Raw genomic sequence first — 23,078 nt, 5'->3', positions numbered from 1 at the left:
GTGTGTGTGTGTGTGTGTGTGTGTGTGTGTGTGTGTGTGTGTGTGTGTGTGTGTGGTACTGTATTTGTGTGTGCAATGCTTGCCTACATAGTACTGTATTTGTTGACTGTGCTGTCTGATTTGTCTGATTTGTGTGTTTTTGCATATATGTACATATATTTTAGGTATAGCCAAACCCTAACTGTATTTGCAATTTGGCACCCCAGCCTTGATAAAATTCCTCTCTAGCAAAGCTAGGGCACAGTAGTAATCAGTGACAGATAAGATCAGGAATCTAGGACTTGGTGCTAAATATAAAGAAATGGATCAAGGCTGTGATGAATCCAGACAATATAACAGTATTGAAAACTGACTTATGTGGAAACTTGTAAACTGGTTCAACATAGCCTACTTGTATCTCACTGTGTTGTTAGACAAGGCGTAAATGGAGCATGTGACGAGACTGATAAGATTATATCAGTGCTACAGAGGAGTTTAATCAAATAGTTCAGTGGTTCTCAAAGTTTTTAATTTCAATGATTCTAATAACTTTGAGAGTGTACAATTTGAACCAAATGGACCCTTAAGGATCCATTTGGCTCCATTTGTAGACTCTCAGAGTTACAGACCTGTAAGGGTCCATTCGAGAAACACTGGAATAGTTCATCAAATGTAACGCAAAATTCTCTCAGTCACTTTTAAGACATGTTGTAGGATATTCAGGTAAGCCATCACCCCCCATAAAGGACTGTACTACTGTATACAGTATACTAACTGTAGCATTTTGAATATTAATTAATCAAAGGCAAATTACCAGTGGCGTGCACAGACATTTTGAGGGGCAGGTGCTCAAGTAAATTATACTTTTTTTTTTTTACTTGGTCTGCTCTTTTTTCCCTCTACACCTATACCTCTTTGCCAAAAATAGCCGAGGCGTTGTGGGCTTGTAGATCGGCTATTTTTGGCTAAAGTTCTCCTCAGAAAAGGGATGCTAGGTTTCGAGTGGTTATGGTAAAAAGAAAAATCATATCACATAAAGATCTGGCGGACCCCCTGTAGTAACTCTGAGGACCCCCTGTTGAAGACCCCTGCTGTAAACTGAAAAAAAGGGCACTTCTGGTCAAGAGGGCAAAGGGCAGGTGCTCTAGCACCACCTAGAGTCTATCTGTGCACGTCCCTGCAAATTACATTTGCGACGCATGGTACAGTATTGTAGACGTTGCAATGAGTTTGGAGGTTACAAGGAGTACGTTTGAGTAAACTGATCCAGGGCAGACATGTTGTCGGTCACTATAAGTAACTTTGATTTAGCCCTCTGGCTGATTATAGGCTTGTGGGGATAATTAGTCTTGCCAGGTTTGATGATGGAACAGTTGAAAGGATGGCAAGTTCAAAGGCATTGAAAGTCACACTCACTGACCCCAGGGGACTACTTGGCATGATGTCATCATCAGAGAAAGATCGAAATATGACTAATGTCTGCATTCCTGACGAGAGAATGTGAGTGTGCTCTTGAGCTTTTGTACTCACTTTTTTGTACACTTTTCTTCATGTATAATACTACTGGAGGTGCATGTGCACATGTGTGTGCACGTGCGTGCGCATGTGTGTGTGTGTGTACAGTATACAGTATATGCTGAGCGTGCATGTGTCTTATTTGAGAGTGATAATGAAAACGATCAGGACAGAGAGGGATAGCGAAACAGGGTGAGAGGTGGAAATAAAGAGAGAGAGAGAGAGACAGCGAGAGTGGGGGTGAACGGTGTTCCGAACAGATTTATTTGGAATCTGTCTTTATTCCGCTCTCTCTCATTGGCATGTTTCCATCCAGCATCCGCTGACTCGCACGCTCTTGTCAAACAGCATGTGGGACTTAAATTGTATTACTGTAAGCTGCATTGTACAGTTCAGACCATACCATCTCTGGGGAGACTAGCTGGTTTGGGCTGGTCTGTACTGTAGCATACAGTTCAGACCAAATACTCTTGTCTGACACTTAAGCCCAGTCAGTGTGTTTCTCATCCTGAGGATGTCATTCAGGTAGGAGAATTTGTTGTTGTTGATCTAGTGTCTTGAGTGTCTATTCTTATTTTGCAAAGAAACTTATATCCTATATAATTCATCTCCTTGGCGTTCCATTTGTGGAGGTAATAAACAATTTTATACTAAACTGTGCCACAGTTTATGTTTTTTTTCTGACAGTTGAGATATACCGGTATGTACTTCTGTTTGCATGCATTTGTGTGCTTGCGTGCCAGTACACGTGCATGTAGCCGGCTTGTGCGTCTGTGGTAGAGAGGCTGACAGAGGGAAGAAAACATTTCAACGGAGATGAAAGCTGTCAGAGCGATAAGGAGAGAGAGAGAGAGAAAATAGCCAATCTACAACGCATTGCGGAAACGTTTCATTGTGAGCGTGTCAATGTGCAATTTTCAGAGCACAAATTAGACAATAGGCAGAGGGGTATAAATACAGAGATGTTGTCAGAGATAGACGGTGGGCACAGGCAGACAGAGAGTTGCCTGTGTGCACTGCACCAGCTGCTCATTGCAAACCTTACTGCATGTACAGTACTTACATGTCAGGTGGTCTTAAGTCCTGGCATGTTAAGCATCAACTCACAGCTTCATTGTGTAGGCACAGGACATCTGGGGCAGATGTTTTTGGGGATGGATTTGTGTGCAATAAGGGACCACAAGGTTTGTTACTTTGTACAGTACACATTTCAGAAGCAAAACATGTAGCTCAGAGTCATATTCATTTAATATTTGGAAAATTGTGAAGATCTCTTATGATTGTGGTATTTTTGTCGTTGTTGTACTACATACAGTAGTGGCAAACAAAACCAACAAACACACAAAAAAACATGCATCTTTTAAATGGTAGCCATCTCATTTCAGGACAGAATTGTCCACAAAGAAATAACTACAGTAGCCCAGAACATGACTTGCTGCAGTTAACTGGGGTTGTATTAGGTCAGTGGTTCTCAACCGTGTCTTTGAACAGGGGATCCGCCACCCTGAAGCACTTGGAATTGTAGGAGTTGAGGCATTACATTTAGTTTGACTAAACTAAATGTAATGTGAAAATAGCTGATCTGCAACATTGTGAAAATAGCTGATCTACAAGCTCACAACGCAGAGGCGTGGACCCCCCCAAAATCATGTGGGGACCCCCCTGGGGCTCCCGACCCCCAGGTTGAGAACCACTGTATTAAGTGACAAGATCAGAGATTGATCAGAGAATCCCCTGCATTACACTGGAGGAGGAGTGGTTTCTGTCTGCATGGCCACGTGGCCAGCCGGTGCTGGCACGGCCTGAAAGGACCCGTCCGTGGCCCCGCTGCGTGTGCCAAACGGTGTCAGTCTGCCACCGGCTTTCACAGCATGCTTCACACCGGATGTTGAGGACACAGAACCAGGAATACATTAGGCAGAACGGTTTGATCATATGGTGTGTTTTAAGACGCTGTGTGATGGGTTGTTGCAGACAGGCTGCTTAAACCGTTAGATGCAGTTGGTGAAAAAAAAGGAAAAGAAAAAAAGATAGCTTGACCTCTTTATTATTCATGGAGAGTGTCTATTTTTCCTTGAATGTTTCATTAAAAGATGGAAGAAGACATTTGTGCGGTCATGTGGATGGATGTTATTTTTAAATACTTTATTTATTTATGTGTGTGTGTGGGAGGGATTACTGTAGTGTTTGTGTATAGATTTTATTATTTGTTTTTTTGTGAAGGATATTGAGTTTATATTGTATCCGATGTACTTTATACAAAATGAAAATGATTTATTATAATGTTTTGTGGGGGGGGGTTCTGTGGCAGTGCTCTAAGGATGGCAGTGTTGGTCCATCTGTCCTTCAAAAACTTTGGTCCCAAATACAATATCTCAAAAACTGCCGGCTGGATTTGCACGGAATTTACTGATTGCGTTCATGTTCCCTCGAGGATTAACCTTGACCATTTGAGTGACCCCATGACCATTTCTGTAGTGCCACCCTCTGGCCATAATTTAACATTTGCATCCTAGGTATCTCATAATCTAAAAGACAGATTGTATGATGCACACTGCTGATTTTGTGACCCTACGGCCTTTCCTTTAGTGCCACTCTTCGGCCAAACTTTCTGGTTGGGTGTAAGGAGCAGCACAGCCTCTTTGGTCTTCTATCTGGGTTGTCTTGTTTCCTTCCTAGTTGTTACCTACAGTACTTAATTGTTGCTGCTATGGGTTGATTTTTGTTTATTTAACAAGAAAACAACCATTTTAGTACACAAAGATATTCTCGTTTACAAAAATGAGCAGAGAAAATACTGTACAAAACTTAAAAGAGCGATGTATTACATACACAAACACACCACTGAGAGCAGATGGGATTCAGTTCACTGCTCATTGTGCTCAAGGACACTTACTGTATATTCATAAACGTACGCTGTCCCAGACAGATTTCCCCAGGCATTCTAGGGATTCAACCTGGCAAACGTCTTATAAGGCCTTTTTTAATAATCTTCAGATGTTCAAATTCTTTGATCTGTTGACTGTTGTGAAGCTCTCTTTCTTAAATATGTATTTCTTTTATATGTATTTAGTCTTGTGATTAAGTCTGTGGTTAGTTCACTTCTTCAGTCTTTCACATCGATGATAGAATATTGCTGTTTTATCACAGCAGTGACAAATTTAGGATGACTGTGATTTTTCTTTCAATGTCTGTACCCTATGTGATTTTCCTCTCCAATTTTCAATTCCAGACACTATTCTGCTGATCATCGCTGACCATGAGTGGAGGCGTGAACATCAAGACAATGTCTCAGACCCAGACCGGCACAGGGGTCAGTTCAAGTCTACCACTGCCCCGAAGCATGATGCAACTCACCAAGATGGATCCCAAGCAGAAACACAGCGGCCTCCCCAATCCCACGGCACAGTTTCAGCATGGATCCAAGTTGAGGCCTGCTTTTTCTTCATCGTCTGTTTCGTCAGTTCCCAGCGAGCTCCTGAGAGGCACGGCGTTGAAGAACCACCTGTTGCAACAGAGGGGAGGGCTCTGCACCTCCAGAACCCCGGCGACACTGGAGAGGGCTAACGGGACGTGCTCGGCGTACAGCAGCCCTCAGGTGCCCAAGAGGCAAGTGCCGCGTTCCAAGGACACGCTGGACCTCGGCAGCGGCACGCTGGCCCAAACGGCCTTACGAGACCTCCAGGTGAGGAGGAACGGTAACAAGAACTGGACCTTTGGGAAATATCGTCAGAGGAGCGTGGACAATGCTGATGAGGAGGATGCCATGCCAGTTGATGCTCAGTTAAGCCATAACAGGGGAAAAGTCCCACACATTAAAAGCGGAAATGGCAATGGAAATGGGCCTCCTTCAGCTGGACTCGGAACTGTCCACAAACAGACTGTAAATGTCTCCGACCAGGGAATGGGGACTTGTAAAGCTCCCTATCTGAATGCACCACACAGAGGGGGCGAGCCAGGCAGAGTGAACATGGCCACTGTTGCTCCATTCAGGTTCAGGTGAGGGCAGTGTTTTCCCATTTATAAGATCAAGAAGATAATGTGCTTCAGACATATTACATTTAGAATTTACATTTAGAATATAAAACTTATTCAAGGACATCTTTTGGTTTTAACATATCAAATTTTTGCTAAACACAAAGGTGCTCTGTTATTTGATTATTTGGGCTTAAGCCTAATTTAGATATCTGCTTTTCAAATAACGGATTTGCATGTTATTTTTGCCAGACCCAAGGGGTCGGGCTTACATGAGGCTTTGTATCTGTTTTCTCCATACATGGGCATGGTCACTTTGTCCCCCGGCCCCAGCCAAAAAAGTCTGTCCCCCTTTCGTCATAGAAGGGACATAGAAGGGACACACGTCATGCGAAGCCCGGCCATTCAGATTTCAACCACTAGGGGTCTGGCAGTACCAGGTCTCCTGGTTCCCTTGTTGGGGAGCAACACCATTGTGCAACAAAGTATAATTATTACATTTTGTTTAATGATTATGTGGTGTGCTTTTGTGTTTTCCATTGTAGGTTCCAGGTTCAGGAGGACACCACCCCCGATGATCTGAGTGACTGTTCCTCTGACTCCATGGAAGTATGCTGTGATGACCTGGGTGAGTGAGAACAACACCTACAGTGTAATGTTGGAAACATGCAAGTGAACACAGAAACTCAATAATTAAACAATGTTCAAAAATGAATATTTATTCATTACAAAATCCAATTACTTTAGGTTTACTATTTAAAATGTCTAAATTATGCACTTAGTAAACTAAGCATTCGTTAACCACTGGCGTCCCTACATTCTGCTCACAATGCGTTGTGACGTGTTGTCAGCTTATACATCGGCTATATTTGGCTGGGATTTGGTAGGGAAAAAGTATAGGGATCAATAGATCCCTGTGGGACACTGGACAACAAATTATATGCTTTAAGTGAAAAGTTCTAATGAATTTTTATTCTGTACTGTGAATACCTTATAAAATTAGAGGATTTTTTCTCTAAATGTTGGACATCAGATTTTTGAATGAAAACTCTAAACAAAGTTTGGTTTAGAGTTTTCCACTTGTTATTTCACATCCTTTGTGTCACTGGAGCTTTAACGTTGGACTCCCTCTGGACTCCATTTAGAGGGGCAGCAGTTCACACGGGTGCTGCTGCCAACTCACAACAAAAGCGTCATTACACAACACCTGTTCAGCACATCAGCACTTTCACCGGCAATTTTTCAAAGGTATATTCCACTGCTGCAGTAATATTTCTTTATGCACATGTGGGAGGTCACGTCCTTTTGGCAGGCAACACTACTCCCAAGCCTCACAGCACTGTCAACACAGCACGGTTTGTTATACATACTAGACGGGTACAATAAAATTAATAGAAAAAGCTGAAGAAATGAGTGGATAAATATAACAAATGCAGATGCTTCCATACAGGTGTGTACTACTGCATGATACATTCAAGCAGTGAACATCCTACAGTATCATGCTCTGTGGCATGTATTAAAATGCTGAACAGAGCTTGTTTAATTCGATTTTGGATCAAGATGGCAAGAGAAAAATATCTATAGTAAGTGTCTGTGAAAGAGTAATCGTTATTTTCAATAGGAACAGTGACATCTGCATTTCAGTCTATGGGAAGATGCAAATTGTGGTTGAAAGCGCACATTTGATGACGTCTTTTAAATCATACTGCCCTCATTATTCTGAGTGAACACCTTTATCCTATTGTCGTGCTGCTGGGTGATGAGGAGTGGGTAAGGACGGGCACGACAAAGTTTATCCAGGTTAGTAGACTTTACTGGAAACGCAGGTGAATACGGTTTACTTTACACTCAGTATCGCTGGTCAGGTCAGGAGGATGATTATAACACTTAACGTAACACTATTTGGTAGTTACAAACAACGTTACAGGTAGTTATTCCGTCACTTCGGTCCTCTAGTTCTAGCACAGAACGGGAGACGAACATTGGAAATGGGGACTCACTAGAAGTTGTAGTTTGGTGACATAACAAACAAAAAAAACAGACAAACAGCAATTTCACACTCTTTATTATCCCCCTTGGGGAAATGTATCCTCTGCATTTGACCCATCCTATCTATTTAGGGGCAGTGAGCAGCCACCGTACAGTGCTCAGGGATCAACTCCAGTAATAATGCCAGCACCATGGTCAAGGGCACTGGCAGGAGCATGTGTGTACTGTAGCATGCATGTCTTGTGGTCAGTGGTGGAAAAAGTACTCAAATGTTTCACTTAAGTAAAAGTATCAATATTGCAATATAGAAATACTCTGTTACAAATAAAAGTCTGGAATTCAAAATGTACAAAACGTGGTATCAAAATGTACTTAAATTACCAAAAGTAGAAAGTACTCATTATGCAGAATGTCCCATGTTTTAAAATGAATTTAAAATTTAAAATTCTCTAATATCTTTCCTAAACTATTTAGATTCTTGGTCTGCTGCCAGCGTGCACTAGAAATATGATGCTGTTTCATTTGGCTTAGTAGTTTGTGAGATTAGCTGCGGACAAACATACAGACACACACAAGGGTGAATGCAAAATCTCCGCCTAACGGAGATAAAAACAAAAAAATCATTAATCATTTGCTAAGGCCTTCTCAGTCACCAGATCTCCCATATTAAACACCTATGGCAGAGTATACTGTATACACATTGACAGTACATGTATATTTGCGTCTTCATTTTGCGTTTGTGATGACATTTTTGCCAACTGTTTCTTAAAACACCAAATGATTTATATATCAACATTTTCTGATGTATTTTTTGTAAACTGTGGATTGCATACACACATGCAGAACTCGTTTGAAATTTAAATCTCAAGCATCTTGCTGATGGATGGACTTACCACATCGGAATGATGCCTTTGTTCTATTTGCAATGTTTACATTATAGAAGATGTGTCAAATGCATTAGGTATATACAGTAAAACCATGGCACCCTAGTAGTCGGCCAGGTCAATATTTAATTAGGCTATCTTTAAATGGGGCAGTACATTCAATACAACCTCTGTATCTCAGCCAATTAACCCAATAGACATAATTACGGTAACCACGTAAATCCTATATTTTGTTGACCGAAATACCCAGGGGTCTGTATTTCGCCCGATCCTCTGTGATGCGTTGCCTATTATGGCATGCACCCAGAATAGGGATGCTAGGGTTCATGTGGTTAAATTGGCTCATTCAACGCAATACTATGGATGCTTTGACCTCTAAATAGCATAGCTTTTTTGCATTCATAAACAAATTATTAGAATCAATCAGAATCAATATTTGCTTGCTGTAACTTCTATTTAAAAAGATGATTGATTCAATAACCGTATCTATCATTATTTAATGTGTGTGAAGAGTAATCAAAGAAACTCTAGTTTTTCTTTCTGTACAGTTACAAATGCAAGTAAATTCATACCAATTTCATGAGCTGCAAACAACTGGAACTGAAATGTATTTTTACCTTTATTTATCCGGTGCAAGTATAGTATGCTCCCCAGACCCTCTGGGTAAACGTAAATAAAAAGAAAAGAAAATATATCTATTGATACAAGAAAGACATTAAGAAAAGACGAGTAATGTACTGTACATGATAAGATATTCCTGAGGGACTTAAGTTGACATTCTGAAAGTTTGAGTCGGTTATTTGTATATGTATTAAGACATTTCTCTAATGATCGTTTAAACAAATAAAACTATTTGATTCTTGATCAAAATCAGCAAACAATACCATCATCTCAACATACTAGCTCTATAACAAATAGGGTTAGATTATCCAAATGGCTAAATTAATAGGTGTTATTAATGTGCCATATTGCACATATTCTGTACATACATACATACATACATACATACATACATACATACATACATACATACATACATACTGTACATACATACATACATACATACATACATACATACATACTACACATACGTACATACTGTTAGTATGTGCGTATACATTATTTTGATGCATGTGTGTTATGACCACCAACGTCCAGAAAATGAGAAACAACCTCGTAAAACTGCACAGGGCTGCGATAGATAACCTCTAAGTGGGTTCTTAATTAACTAAATGACTGCGAGGGGCTTGAGCCACCCACCATACTCCCTAGGGAGAGACGTGCGTGGCGACTGAGTGGTCATCAGATCAGGGTGGACAGATGCAGGACCGAGAGATTGAGTGGTTTCATTTGAGGATCAGTTTTCACCTCGGCCTCAAAGGACAGACATGAGGGATGAGGAGAAAAAAACGTTCTTTTGTGGCCATAACATTTTTGAGATGTGTCACTGCATCTGGCTTCAACTACAATTGAATTGTATGGTGAAATATCTGCCATTTAGCGATGAAATAATGGCGCGTTCCATGAGAACATCTGCAGAAACAAAAGGTCGGTAATAATCTGTGGTGGAATTAAATATCTTACTTTGGAAAGATTTTAAACAACCATACCGGCATCAATATTATCGTTCATACTGGAAACATAGACCGTTTTGATCACTTTATTTTTTATTTCATATGATGAACCAAACATAATTGTCAGTGTACAGTATATAATCTATCTAATTGATCAATCAGTAAGCCTTTGTGAAGGACAAACCTATTTACAGTATATGGATATTATGCGTTCAACTGTCTCCGTGCATTTCGACTCAGTGAATCTTTTGGCGGTTACGTGTGTTAGAATGCATAAAAACCTGAAGATTATTGCCAAAGTGAAACAGAAAAGCAGAACAAATAAATCGGGTTTTTGTGATTTTGGAGACATCTACTGTGTCTGGCTGCACCTCCTCCAACCAAATTAAGAAAACGTGCGTGTCTTGCTTTACACCGATTGACCTGGTCCAAGCAGGCCGGTGGCAGACTGTACAAATCGTGGGCCTTGTCCTTGAGCAAGACGCTGAGCCCCCAACTGCTCCCAATCATCGTGGTACCATGGTTGCCTCCACCTGTGTGAAGGTGAATGGGTGAATGTAACACACACTGTAAAGAGCTTTGGAAAAAGGTATTATAGTAATTGCGGACCATTAACGGTTGAGTCTCGCAAGTTTCATTCCGGTATGCTTTCACTGCACGTACAGTATGATGACTAAGTACAAATAAAATCTTGAATCTTGGAAAATGGTTGGCAGTAATACGTATACCATAAGTCATAGTTTAATATAAAGCACTGTTCCAACATTTGCACAAGACAATGACTTAATCACCTTGGCTGACATCTAAACAGGAACAAGATGCACTTGCCTTTCATTTCCCACAGTTCTCCGGAACATATAATTCAATGGGAATAGACAAAAACAAAAAAGACAAAACACATTATTATGTCTTTTATAATATATATCCCCAGGCTATTCGCGTTCCATCCAGCACCATGATTTCATTTAGATCTGAAGACATTTTAGAAGTTTGATACAGCTAGTATTAATGACTACACCACACATCTTTGACACCAGCTATGAACGCATGCATGTGTCCTTATGCTGTGACCAACTATGTGGTCATGTGCGTGCGTGCACACACACACACACACACACACACACACACACACTTTTTTTTATAGCTTTTTTATTCTCAGTTTTAAGGGGAGAGAACATTTTGGAAGTGTTTGTGGTGCTCTTTTATTCATTGCCTCATCATCATAATCACAGTTCCAGCATTGCAGTTGAGCAGCCCCATAATGATTACACACATTGTCCAGGGAAATTTACAAGACACAGCTGTGTAACTGGCTGTCCCATCATCACCCTTCCTCTGTACGCACGCATGTCAGACACACACACACACACACACACACACACACACACACACACACACACACACACACACACACATATAGATGTGCAAGCGTGCGCTCACACACACACACACACACACACACACACACACACACACACGCACACACAAAGTCATAGGCACACATACAGTACATACACACAGAATAAACATAGTCAGTTGGATCTGGATGGCCAGTCAGAGAGTGAGAATCAGACCCAGATGTGAATATGGATAGTCCTCCGCCCTTCTTCTCTCCTGAGGAAGGGTGGCCCGCACCTCATTCACTAGCACAGGGCTTGGATGCGATGCAGCGTTCAGTGCAGTAAGGACATGGATCTGCCTCATGGGCACAATGACTGATGAAGCCAGGCACTTCTGATATGAACCAGATTTCTGAGGCTGAAAAATAAGAACTCCTGGAGATATTCCTTTCCCCTCTACATCTGACTCAGCCTGTTTGCATGATTACAGAGATGTTCGCATACAATCATGTTGAATTTCTTCCCCTTGTTTGTTCCTCTGGTTTCCAGTTACAGTATATTTTTATAGGCTTTTAGGTGACTCGCTTACCCCACAGCAACATAAAAAAAAAATGCAACAATTTGACAAACTTGAATTGTTGCCAATGCTGCCAGTGCTGGTACAGAAAACAAGGTTAAGAGCTATGAATATGGGTTGAAGGATTTCCTTCTTTAACTACTACCACAGAAAGTCCTTTAGTCAGAGGATTATGGCAGTCAGGTCACCATCAATGGTGTCAGCAGGGGAGCATGAGACCTTGTGATAAGGGAGGATAAGCTGTGGCTTTGTTTCTGGCTTTTCATACGACATCAAACACCTTCAATGCTCCCCGAGCCAACCCAGGTGCCTTGAGACCCATATGAGACTGTTAGAGTTGCTATTCATTAACTACAGTAAGTAAGGACATTCTACACTGTCAAATTAGCAGTGTTGTGTACAAATGTAGCCACATGGGCATACACTTTCAAAGTTACAAATTGATAAATTAACACATGTGCTTGTTTACTCACGTTGTGTCCTGGATAAGGGCAATTTAAATGGATTTGACCACCAGCAGCGGTCCCGGTAGGAGACACAAAGGAGACTCTTTGTGTCTCCAACCGGAACCGATGCTGGTCGTCAAATTATTGGCTAAGGAATGCGACAAAAAAAAAAAAAAATCCATTAATTCAAATCTCCATGGGGTGACTAATCAATAGAGAAAAAGTCATTTTGGGGGTGAACTATCCCTTTACAGTCTATTAGTTCAGTCAGATAACTCACGAATAGATTGAGACCAATAATAGCTTGAACATTTGTATTCATAAAAATGTAGATACAAGTGTGAATATTATATTTGATCTTGGCGTTCAGGCTCTGCTATTGCATTACTCCCTGCTCAGCAAATTAGCAGACGACCATTTAAGAGCAGGGAGATATACATCTATAACAAATCCCCCGGGGGGCAACATAACCCTAGGGAAAGCAGAGCATACTGGTGGTGGTGGGAGCAAACAAAGCACGTACAACATCAGTGGCAGCACTGACAGCAAGAGGACGTGCAATGAATCAGGTGAGACCGCCAATTTGGTCAGCTGCTTGAAACGTCACATACAGTACATCGCCCACATGGTGCTGCACATGCGCATAAACCTCTCGAGTGTATCTGCCTGAACTAGCTCGCAGGCTATACGCAGTATTTTCTGAAAACACAAAGAAAGAAATAGACAAAGACAATGTAAAATTAACAAATATATTCATTCAATTCTGTATATTAAATACAATTATTATTGATTGACAGAAGGGAACCCTCAGTCTGTTTGTGCGAGCTGGTGTAACAGATGTCATGCAGGTGATGAGATAGAGAGAGTGGTTTCCAAGGAGCCCGGCTCCACAGCATCATAGAATACTCCTGACAGATGTGTCTGTGTGTGTGCATGGGTGCGTGCGTGCGTGCGTGCGTGCGTGCGTGCGTGCGTGCGTGCGTGCGTGCGTGCGTGCGTGCGTGCGTGTGTGTACTGTACTGTGTGTGTGTGTAGACTATCACAAAAGATTATGCTCTCAGGTCTAAAAAAGGACATACTTTTCATTGTCAGAAAGCAATAACATTGCATAATTCAGTATGATATTGTCTGTGTGCCAGTGTGCCTCTTCAGCCTCTATGAGCTGTAGATATACGGTAATTATTCCGAAGCATGGTTTTGGGTGTGTCGCGTTTAACACTGGAACATCGTCTCTTGTCTGCCCTACTGAAGTCACCCATTTGGCTGACACACTTTTAGTGCTGAGGTTTTTTGAGGACTCTTTTGGCAACAGCTATTTAATGGCTTAAATTATTTTCCAGGTTGATGTTAGTGTAATAAAACCATACAATCCTCTCCCTTTCACATCAGTGCAATGGGGTAAAATTGTAAATATCAACACTGTTGAATCCCAATTTCACATTTTGTTTGAAAATAGCAGATCTACAAGCTCACAACGTGTTGCATTGCGACCCGTTGTGAGCATGTAGATCGTCTGTTTTCCAAATAGCCAAAGCATAAGTCAGGCTTAAGTGGGTAATGCTGTGATCAGAAGGCAGAGTCCCCATACAGTCATGTGCATGGAGCATAATCACAATAATACAAATGTGCATTACTGCTCACAACATTTCAGTCCCACTAACATCAAATCATGCATCATATTGAATGTAATGAGCATGCATGGGGGAAGGAGAAAGGGAGGGGTTGAGGGGTGTGGGGAGATGGAGAACAAAGGAATCGGGGTGGCCGTGTGGAAGCGTGATGTGTGAAAAAGGTGAACCCTTCCCGGGTGTAAGCGGTGCACATTTATTGTTTGACATCGCGAGGATTCGCACCCTTGCAATTCACACGGTCTGCAGAGACACTGCGAAGCATCTTTAAATGCAAGGAGAAGGAGGGAGGGAGGGCGGGTTGGTGGGAGGAGGGATGGAGCGCAGGAGGGAGGTAGGAGATAGAGGGAGAAGCAGCAGAAAGCTAGCAGGGAGGGAGGGAGAGAGGGAGGAGAAGGAGGGACCGTTGTTGCGTGTGCCGCGGCTGTCATTTCTGCTGCTGCGCGGTTCAACGGCGAGGAGGAGGAGAGGGTGTGCTGCTTTAAGGGAGGAGTGTGGAAAAAACGGAGGAAGGGAGAAACGACAGGACAGGGGAAGGGAAGGAGAGAAAGGGAGCGCCGGGGCAGCACCGCAACAGCTGCAGCTGCAGCAGCCTGTCAGGAGGGAGCAGGGGGATCGAGAAAGAAGGAATCTGTCTGCAGGATTGCCATTGTTGCATTTTCTATTTTTCTATTATATTTTTCATTCTATTGACAAGGAACAAAAGGGGGGGTTTGTGTGAGGAAGCCTCTCCCCCCACCCTCCTGTTGATGCTTTTTCTAAATGGTGTCATGCAGGAGGCATGCTTCATGGGAGTAGCGTGAAAGGCAGAGAGGGAGATCTGAAGATGGAGCGGACCGATAGCACGAAGGTGTACGGCCAAGCCGACGGAAAAGGGGTCGGCGTGGCGGCCAAGAGGGCCAAGCCCCCGGCGCCCCAGAGCGCACAGAGAGCTGGAGAGCTGAAGGTCTACCGGGCAGGTAGCTCCGAGGGCCGACTGCCGATGCCCGCCAACCTCCGCAAGCAGAGGTCTATGACCAACCTGGCCGTCCTCACCGATTCCGAGAAGAAGATGCACCTCTACGAGCCCAAGTGGTGCGACGACATGGCCAAGCCCGGAGTGGGGCAGCCTAAGGCGGGCAAGCCCAAGATGGCAGGAGGAGGTGGCGGGGGCGGTGCAGGGGGAGGAGGTGCCCTGCTCTCTCGCAACCTCTCCAAGTCGGAGCATTCTCTGTTCCAGGGCAAACCCAAGCCCTTCAGCCCGCTGGCCGCCCCCTCTGCCCTGAACAAGCAGAGCCGCATCCCTCGGGGGCCCTACGCCGAGGTGAAGCCGCTGAGCAAGGCACCCGAGGACGGGAAGTCGGACGACGAGATCCTCTCCAGCAAGGCCAAGGCCGGCGCTAAGAAGCAGGCCGCCGGAGCCGGAGGGGAGTCGGGGTCCAAGAGCCAGGGGGAGGGTTTCCTGAAGGTGGACCCAGAGCTGGTGGTCACAGTGCTGGGAGACCTGGAACAGCTGCTCTTCAGCCAGATGCTGGGTGAGTACAGCAGAGCATCAGAGCCTATATGCAGAACCTCTACCAGCCTCTAACGCAAAGCCAATCCCCTTGCGCCTGGCCGTCATGTGCTACAGTTTGAACGCCATCTTTCTACGCTTTTCAAAGTCTCCGTCAAGCCCCCCACCCCCAAACCCCACCCCCTTACTATTCCCACCACTAACACCTGCCTGCTGCTGCAGCCCCTCAGCCTCAGGTTTCCCTGAATGGAGATCAGGTGGTTCGCCTGTATGAATTTCACATCACTCCTCTTCTGCCTGCAAAGCATGTTCTTAAAAGCTTCTTTTTTTAATTCTTCTTTTCTTTTAATGATTCCTTGAATACTGAATCGGATCAGCATTTCCACATGTTTCCGCAGTATGGTTTGTTGAATCCCAGAGATATTTGAATCAGTTAAATTAACAAGGATGATCATTGCTTATAGCTTTCTTTTGCTAAGGTGTACTGTGTGTGGCATGATGGCATCAATTGTGTGCAATACACTTGTTTCCTATTATAACGCTGCTGTTCGATTGCATGAAGGGAAACAAAAGGAAACCCTTGATATTCTTTCTCATCAGTGTCATTTCTGCCATTTGCTGTAGTGAGTGGCCATGGCCTCGATGGTACAGTACATGCAGGATATCCATGCACGGTTCCCAAAAAAATGGAGGCCGGAAATTAGCCAAGGCACATTGAATTTATTTTAGGCACATGTCAGACGCATATTTAGCCTCCTCCCAGCCCCACTCATCCGTAGCCATTGACAGATGGTGTCCACACGATCAGCAATAGGAGAGAAAAATAGCCAAGAAAGCGTCTTTCTGTCCAGAAGTGTATGTAACCACATGAACCCTAGTGTCCCTATTCTGGGTGTGAAAATTCTATGAAACAAGCAGATCTACAAGCTCACAGTGCATTGTGTTGTGATGCGTTGTGAGCTCGTACTGTAGATCGGCTATTTTCAGTGAAGTGATTTGTTGTGGAGGCAAAGACAATGAAGAATATAGGGTTTAAGTGTACATTGTAGGGGTACGCTGTAAAATCCTCGGTGTTAATTTTACTCTGAAGGTGTACAAACCATTTGGTTACATTTGCACATTCTCTGAGCTATAAATGGATACATTAACACAGAGGACTTTACCGTGTTGTCAATGCATGTCATTATGACACATTCAAACATTCAATTTGTTTGGACTAAAAGGCAGATAAATCAAATGACTTGCACACATATCACAAGTTACTGCAATTGCATTTGTTCCCAAGTATTGGCTGCATTACTCTGGCCAATTGAATTCCAATTTTCTTCACAATCGTTTTCCCAGGAAGCTTGTTTCGTGGTCATTTTCCCCCTACAGAATACTGTAAAGAAGTGATCTATTTCTGGTAAACCATAAAGACGCATGTTATAGTTATAGTATATAGTGTGATATAGTGTGACTGAGAGTGGGGTGGGAGAGGCTAAACTAGCACTCTTATTTGTACATACTGTATTATGCTAAAGAGCTAAAGTCAAACAACAATACTCTGCCTGGTGTCCTGACTACACTGCTTGAAACAATGCAGTCCAATCTCAGGCTCTGGGCCTTTTTTAAGCCTGATTCATGCAACCCGTTGCCCGAGCTTGTAGATCTACTATTTCTGGCAAGTATAAATTAAGCTTACACTACACGGTTGTGCGTCTGAGATGTGTAATTTGGTAAGGCAGATGCTCTGTTCCTTAATACTGTCAGCAACACATGGCCCTTCACTTCATCCTAATGAAAACATTAGCGGTGATCTAATCTGTTATTCATGCCTCATTAGTTTGTATGGGTGTCCATCACTCAAGTTGGTCACACTTACAGCTAAACATTGACATGGGACATGCAACGTGCACGTGTGCATCACTGCATTTTCCTTGATTAAATAATTATATGACTCTTCAGTAGAACCACAGTCAAAGTTTCTGAGAGCTAGCCATGTAAAATACAGTACCACACCCATGTCTGTGTTAACCTCATTTAATAGAAATGTCAAGAGTTGGCTAAATTTATGCTTCAGGCTTATGCATCTTTTCTGTTTCTCTTGTATGGAATGCATTGATTTCCATTGAGTTTTCCCTCAAAACAATTGCTGCCATTATTTCACCAAAAAGGGAATGACACTTAAAATATCTGCTTGATGAATTATTCATCATCATTTGAAATGATAACACCCCACAGTCCTTTGTAAAGAGTGAAGCGCTTTTTGTTGGTGAATGGGAAACATGGACTGAGCATACAAATGTAGAAATACTGTAGGAAGGATTATGATGTCATTTCATTCATTGTCATCAAAACCATTCGTGTAGTTGATGCCACATTCATACAACTCTACTAGCCAGGCTACAACTGTACAGGGTTCAATGGATGTCCCTCCTAAATAGATCTATTTATGCGTAGCATTCTGTTCATTCATAGCATGCATAATGCCATGTGCACACTCGTGTGTCTTTTTTTTCTACTTCAGCATAAGTCTCATCATTATAACGCTTATGAAAGGATGCTTGTCCTGGATTACAGAGGATTCCTTTGTAGCTCGTCATGCTATCACTTGGTGGTCAGCTTTGTTATAATAGACCTGTTTATCAATTTGACAACATAAGTTTGTGCAATGTTGCATAGAATACCACATCACACTTCCTTTAGACCTCCATAAAACAATACTGTACTTTCTTTTGGTTAATGCTTTCTTTCTACTATGTTGCGGTCTACTAGATTGTCAGGAGAGTGGGGTTGAAAACAAAGCACAATTCAATAAAAATTGACAGTGACATTGACGGTATCATTCCCGATTGTCCAGATGCACAAACCCCAATTCATTTGACTCCAGGCAGGTTAAAAAACAAACACACCTTGGGTTCACACATATAGTGCCTTTGTTCACTAGCTTTCAGCTTTCTGTGTTAATAATCCATCCATTTGGCTCAGTGTTACCAGGAATATTCCTCTGAGGTATATTCATGGAGAGAATAGAGCAGAAGGTCACATTCTCCATAGCTTGCTATAGAATGTGCTCAAGTTGAATTTGGCATCAAACATTCAAAATCACAACTTCCTGGAGTCTTTGCAGAGTGAATGTCTAAACTTTGGCTAAGATCTTGTTCAAAAGGCATGTTAGGCCAAGGAACAATACTTGGGTGGGGAAGACAGATAGCTTGTACAACTTACTGTAAGCAGTGTAACAGACTACATATTGATCAGACCATAAACTCAGGAAGAAAGCTTCCACAGTGCCTTAACAAGTTTACAGTGAATAGTCTCTTAATAGTTCTATATAAGAAGTTACACTGCATGTGTTCATTGATATTTGTCTCCGCCAGGCCGAAGGCATGGCGAGAGAGTATGTTTTACCCTCCGTCCGTCCGTGTGTCCGTCCGTCCTGTCCGTGTGTTACCACCAAATCTCCGGCACCGTTGGCCCGGTCGCTGCGAAACTGTGTGCACACACTCCCTGGATGCCAATTCAGAACCTCTGCCTCAAATTTTTCACATGGGCCTGTTATAGCGCCACCAGGAGGCCGATTTGTGCAAAACCCATTTTTTCACATTACTCCTAGAGTTTTTAACCAAACGCCATGCAAATCGGTACACAGTATCTCTATAGTCATGTGATCAACCCTGATCTGTCCGATTTCCCATATTCCATCCTCATTGGTTAAGGTTGCCATCCAAAGTTTGCAGGATTGGTCCGTTTTGAACAAACTGCCTCAAACCATGAACGCAGCTTGTGATTTCCGTGAAATTTCACACGCACATTCCCACTAGGCCGAGGAAGAAATGCCACCCTTTTCACATTGGCCTGTTATAGCGGCACCAGCAGGTCTAATTCAGCAAAACATATTTTTGGAACAAAATGCCTCAAATCATGAATGCTGGGTCTGATTGCCGTGAAAGACCTAAGAATAAATGGCACCCTTTTCACATTGGCCTATTATAGCGCCACCAGGAGGCCAGAATAACGTACCTGACCTGGCGGAGACCTGTGCTCCGAGGAGCACTTTTTCTAGTTTACATGTATTTTAGAACCAATTTCATCTCTACCACGGCATCACAGAAGAAGAATCCTATAGTACATCATTATTCTCAGGCCTATCCCCTTTCAGGTCTGCTTCAGTATTGTGAAAGGGTTCTTTCACTATCTGTGTCATTCACATCACTGCAATGCAGTGCAACAAGAACTGTCAGTCACAGCACAGTCCCCTTTATTTTCACCTCATATTCCAGGCTTAAACTGCATGAAGCTCTAATCCAGAGTGACTTCCAAGTGCACAAGATATGGAGTGCAAGCATCAGCGCTGTGGTGCTGTGTATGCACACGCAAAGGCATATTCCTGCAAGGCCATCAACAATCATCTATGACAGAATGAAGAGAAGACATTCAGAAGGAAAATATTTCGGAAAGCATTATTGGGATGAGAAAGATGTAGGAGAGGATAGAGTGATTCAGGGAGGAGAAGACGATGTGAGGTTTTTTGAAAGACATTTAAGAGAAAAGATTATAACAGCATTAATCTTCAAAACAGATGTAGATGCATGCTCTGTCCAAGACCACTCCCTGTTCTTGGATTGTATCATTGGCAATTGTGTTACAAACTACATACTCAGCAGTGTTCTATCGGGTTGAAAGTGATCCATTGCAAAATCAATAAGATGTGTATTGTAATGTAATATGTAGAATAGTATTTTTTTTTTTTGGAAAAATACATTACGGTATGTACTCTATACAGAGGGCTTCTGCTTTGCATTTGCCTTGCAGAGATGTCATGTATATATATCTATGACTGCATACTGTAGCTGCAATAGTAGATGTAGTGTTTTTAACGCAGCACTTTAAAGTTCCTATAACATGGTGCAAAATGAGAGCAAAACAACCCACTTTCCTTTTGGGCACGGTTCAGCTTGTCATAAACATAAGGATGACTAAATATGAAACGGACATGGTGTGTTTCTTGATAAGATGATGGGGAGCTGTGGCAGGGGGGGAACATTTCAAATTAGATCCTAGCGAGTCAGTGTGACTCACATTTTTATTCCCCTTAACCCATTCAATCTGGGAACGCATCCGTGTCATTTTTAGATGTACAGTATTTGGCTATTTTTGAAAAATAATTGTGAAAATGTGTGCAAATCTTTCCATTTTTAACTCAAATCTTTGCTCTGGGGGTCCCTGGAACTAAACAATTTGAGATGATGGGGGGTCTGCGGACAAATATATATCATTTTGTGGTGTGGTCCTTGACATAAAAAAAGTTTGATTAACACTGACAGCAACATAATAAAAAAAAAACCTGTTAGGATTTAAAGACATTTGTAGAATCCCCATAAGCAGAGATTTGAGTTAAAATATTTCGCTTTAAAAAACATATATATTCAAAGATTTGCATACATTTTCAAGATTTTTCAAAAAAAAAAATAGCAGATGTACAAGCTCGTAGCGTGGCACTCTGTGCCGCGCTATGAGCTTATATATCTGCTATTTTTGAACAGCCCAAAGTGTAAAATAATTGTTATAGCTAAAAATCAAAAATGACACAGTATGCGTTCCCGGATTGAGTGGGTTAATCATTTTCTCCCAATTTAGTCATTATGCCAATTCAAACCCACCCTGGGCAAGACCTGGGATGTTGGTTGTCTAGGAAGTTGACAACCGGAAATGGTTGAATTTGGCGGAAGTACCGCCCAAGGAAATGACGTTGATGCTTTACAAATCTGTTAACATTCTCCATGAATGAAACGAGTGTTGTGATTGGTCAAAAAATATTGTTTCCGGGGGAAACGGAAATCCTGTCCACTCGGGACTTCCTAGACACTCGCTGCTTTAGGTCGTGACCAGGCTCTTCTTTTCGCAGATGAGTGAGGCTGGGACCGAGGTTAATTCAAACCCCAATGTAGTCCCCAATACTGGTCTTGGCGAGGGCACAGGTTTCCTCTGAGTTCCCCAGTTCTGCTCCCTGCAGAGGAGGCGCCCTGACCAACCTGTAGGAGTCGTTAGTTGTGTCACCTCGGGGGCAGGAAACAGCACCGGTCACGTGGTTCATGTTAACTTGAAATAGTGACAAACGCTCATAGACTCCAGTGCGTTCCGTAAACGTCGGGTTCAGGGCTTTGTCACCATTCGGCTCCTCGGACTGGTCCGATGAAGTGAACGGAGGTGACGCAACTCCCCTTAAATGGCTCTGACCCTTCTCGACATGGCCAAATTGTGTTTAATAGAGCACCCAGCCAAGCCGGATGAACAGTGCGGGATTCGATCCCCAGTCTGTCTCCATGGTGGTCAACAGGAACTTTAGCCCTGCTGCGCTACCCAGAAGATTCACATTTTATTGATTCATTTATATGCCACAGTGAAGCAGCGCATTGGAGTCTATTTGTCTGCCTATTGTTGTGAACATGGTACGGATGTGAATTACTGCCAGCCAGACACCTGTCTCCTCAAACCAGAAACAAATAAGCAGGCTGACAGACACACATGCATTTATGCACGTACTGTAGATGCACAATGTTTATGCGCATGTGCATGTAATGAGAGAGAGACAGAGAGAGAGAGAGAGAGAGAGAGAGAGAGAGAGAGAGAGAGAGAGAGGACAAAGTCTGCATTTTTCTTCTTGAAGACCTAAATGTTTTATGATCTATTGTTGTGCATGACTGACCCACAGACCCGGAGTCACAGAGGAAGCGGACAGTGCAGAATGTCCTTGACCTCCGGCAGAACCTGGAGGATACGATGTCCAGTCTGCGTGGATCCCAGCTCAGCCATAGGTGAGATGCAGAAAACCTACAATATATCTGTATTTTTTTAATAACTATTGCATGTCTTGTAAATATTTGCTGAGAACCAGATTAGTGCCTATTAGGGGTGTGCCGATACACTAATTTCACGAAACGATACGATATTGGGCTCACAACTTCGATACGATTTCGATACGATACGCACTTTTTTATTATGAAAATATATGGGGGAGAAAAAAAGCAAATGTGCAAACAAATAATTCTGTTTTTGCATTATTCAGACATGCAAACTTGTAGCTTTTCAGCTACAATAGCCGTTTTGAATCCAAATAGGGCAATAGTGTGACACCTGACCCGAAAAAAAACAACATGTTGTCACCCTTTTCACCTCGGGGCTGTTTGCATGCCTGATTATTATTATTGTAAAAATTGTATTATTGTTTGTTTTTTTTCAAAACATTTTTTTTTTTCGCCAAAACCATACATATCGTCACGAAAACGTATCGCGATATATCGCGGGACGACATATCGGCACACCCCTAGTGCTTATGTTATTTGAAGGAATAAAAACCACAAGCTGAATTATGTCATAGTTTAGCGAGCAAAGGGTAATCCACCCCTGCTCTAAAGTGAACAAACAATGGATGAATAATTGGATTGATACGTAGCACAATCATGTGTAAACAATTGTCAAGTGTGCTTGGAGAGTTACCACATGGCTAACATCTGTCGTCCACCTTTATCTCAAACATCCCATTTCTGTTGTGTGTACAATCTGACTGAAAGAATTTAAATAGCCTCTGAGCTTCCCTTGATCATTTGCACAAGGAGACCATACAGTTACAGTTGAATATTTTACTGTAGAACTTCTAATAGTAGACCATACATTTGTTTTTACCATAAAAAAGG

At 42.5% G+C, this 23,078-nt stretch overlaps 1 protein-coding gene across 5 annotated transcripts in view; it reads left to right on the top strand.

Moving 5' to 3' along the window:
- Positions 1-23,078, top strand: part of nav1b (neuron navigator 1b) — an 89,047-nt gene that overhangs the window by 13,001 nt on the left and 52,968 nt on the right. For all 5 annotated transcript variants that reach the window (XM_084063184.1, XM_084063182.1, XM_084063183.1 and 2 more), the window contains exons 2-5: positions 4,727-5,493; positions 6,015-6,097; positions 14,684-15,421; positions 22,097-22,199. In XM_084063184.1, coding sequence (XP_083919310.1) covers positions 4,754-5,493; positions 6,015-6,097; positions 14,684-15,421; positions 22,097-22,199 — 1,664 coding nt within the window. In that variant the 5' untranslated portion in view covers positions 4,727-4,753. The remainder of the gene's footprint in view (positions 1-4,726; positions 5,494-6,014; positions 6,098-14,683; positions 15,422-22,096; positions 22,200-23,078) is intronic.

The sequence above is a fragment of the Gymnoscopelus microlampas genome, assembly GCF_963454915.1.
Source record: "Gymnoscopelus microlampas genome assembly, chromosome: 7".
NCBI lineage: Eukaryota > Metazoa > Chordata > Actinopteri > Myctophiformes > Myctophidae > Gymnoscopelus > Gymnoscopelus microlampas.
This window is presented reverse-complemented; position numbering and strand designations above follow the sequence as displayed.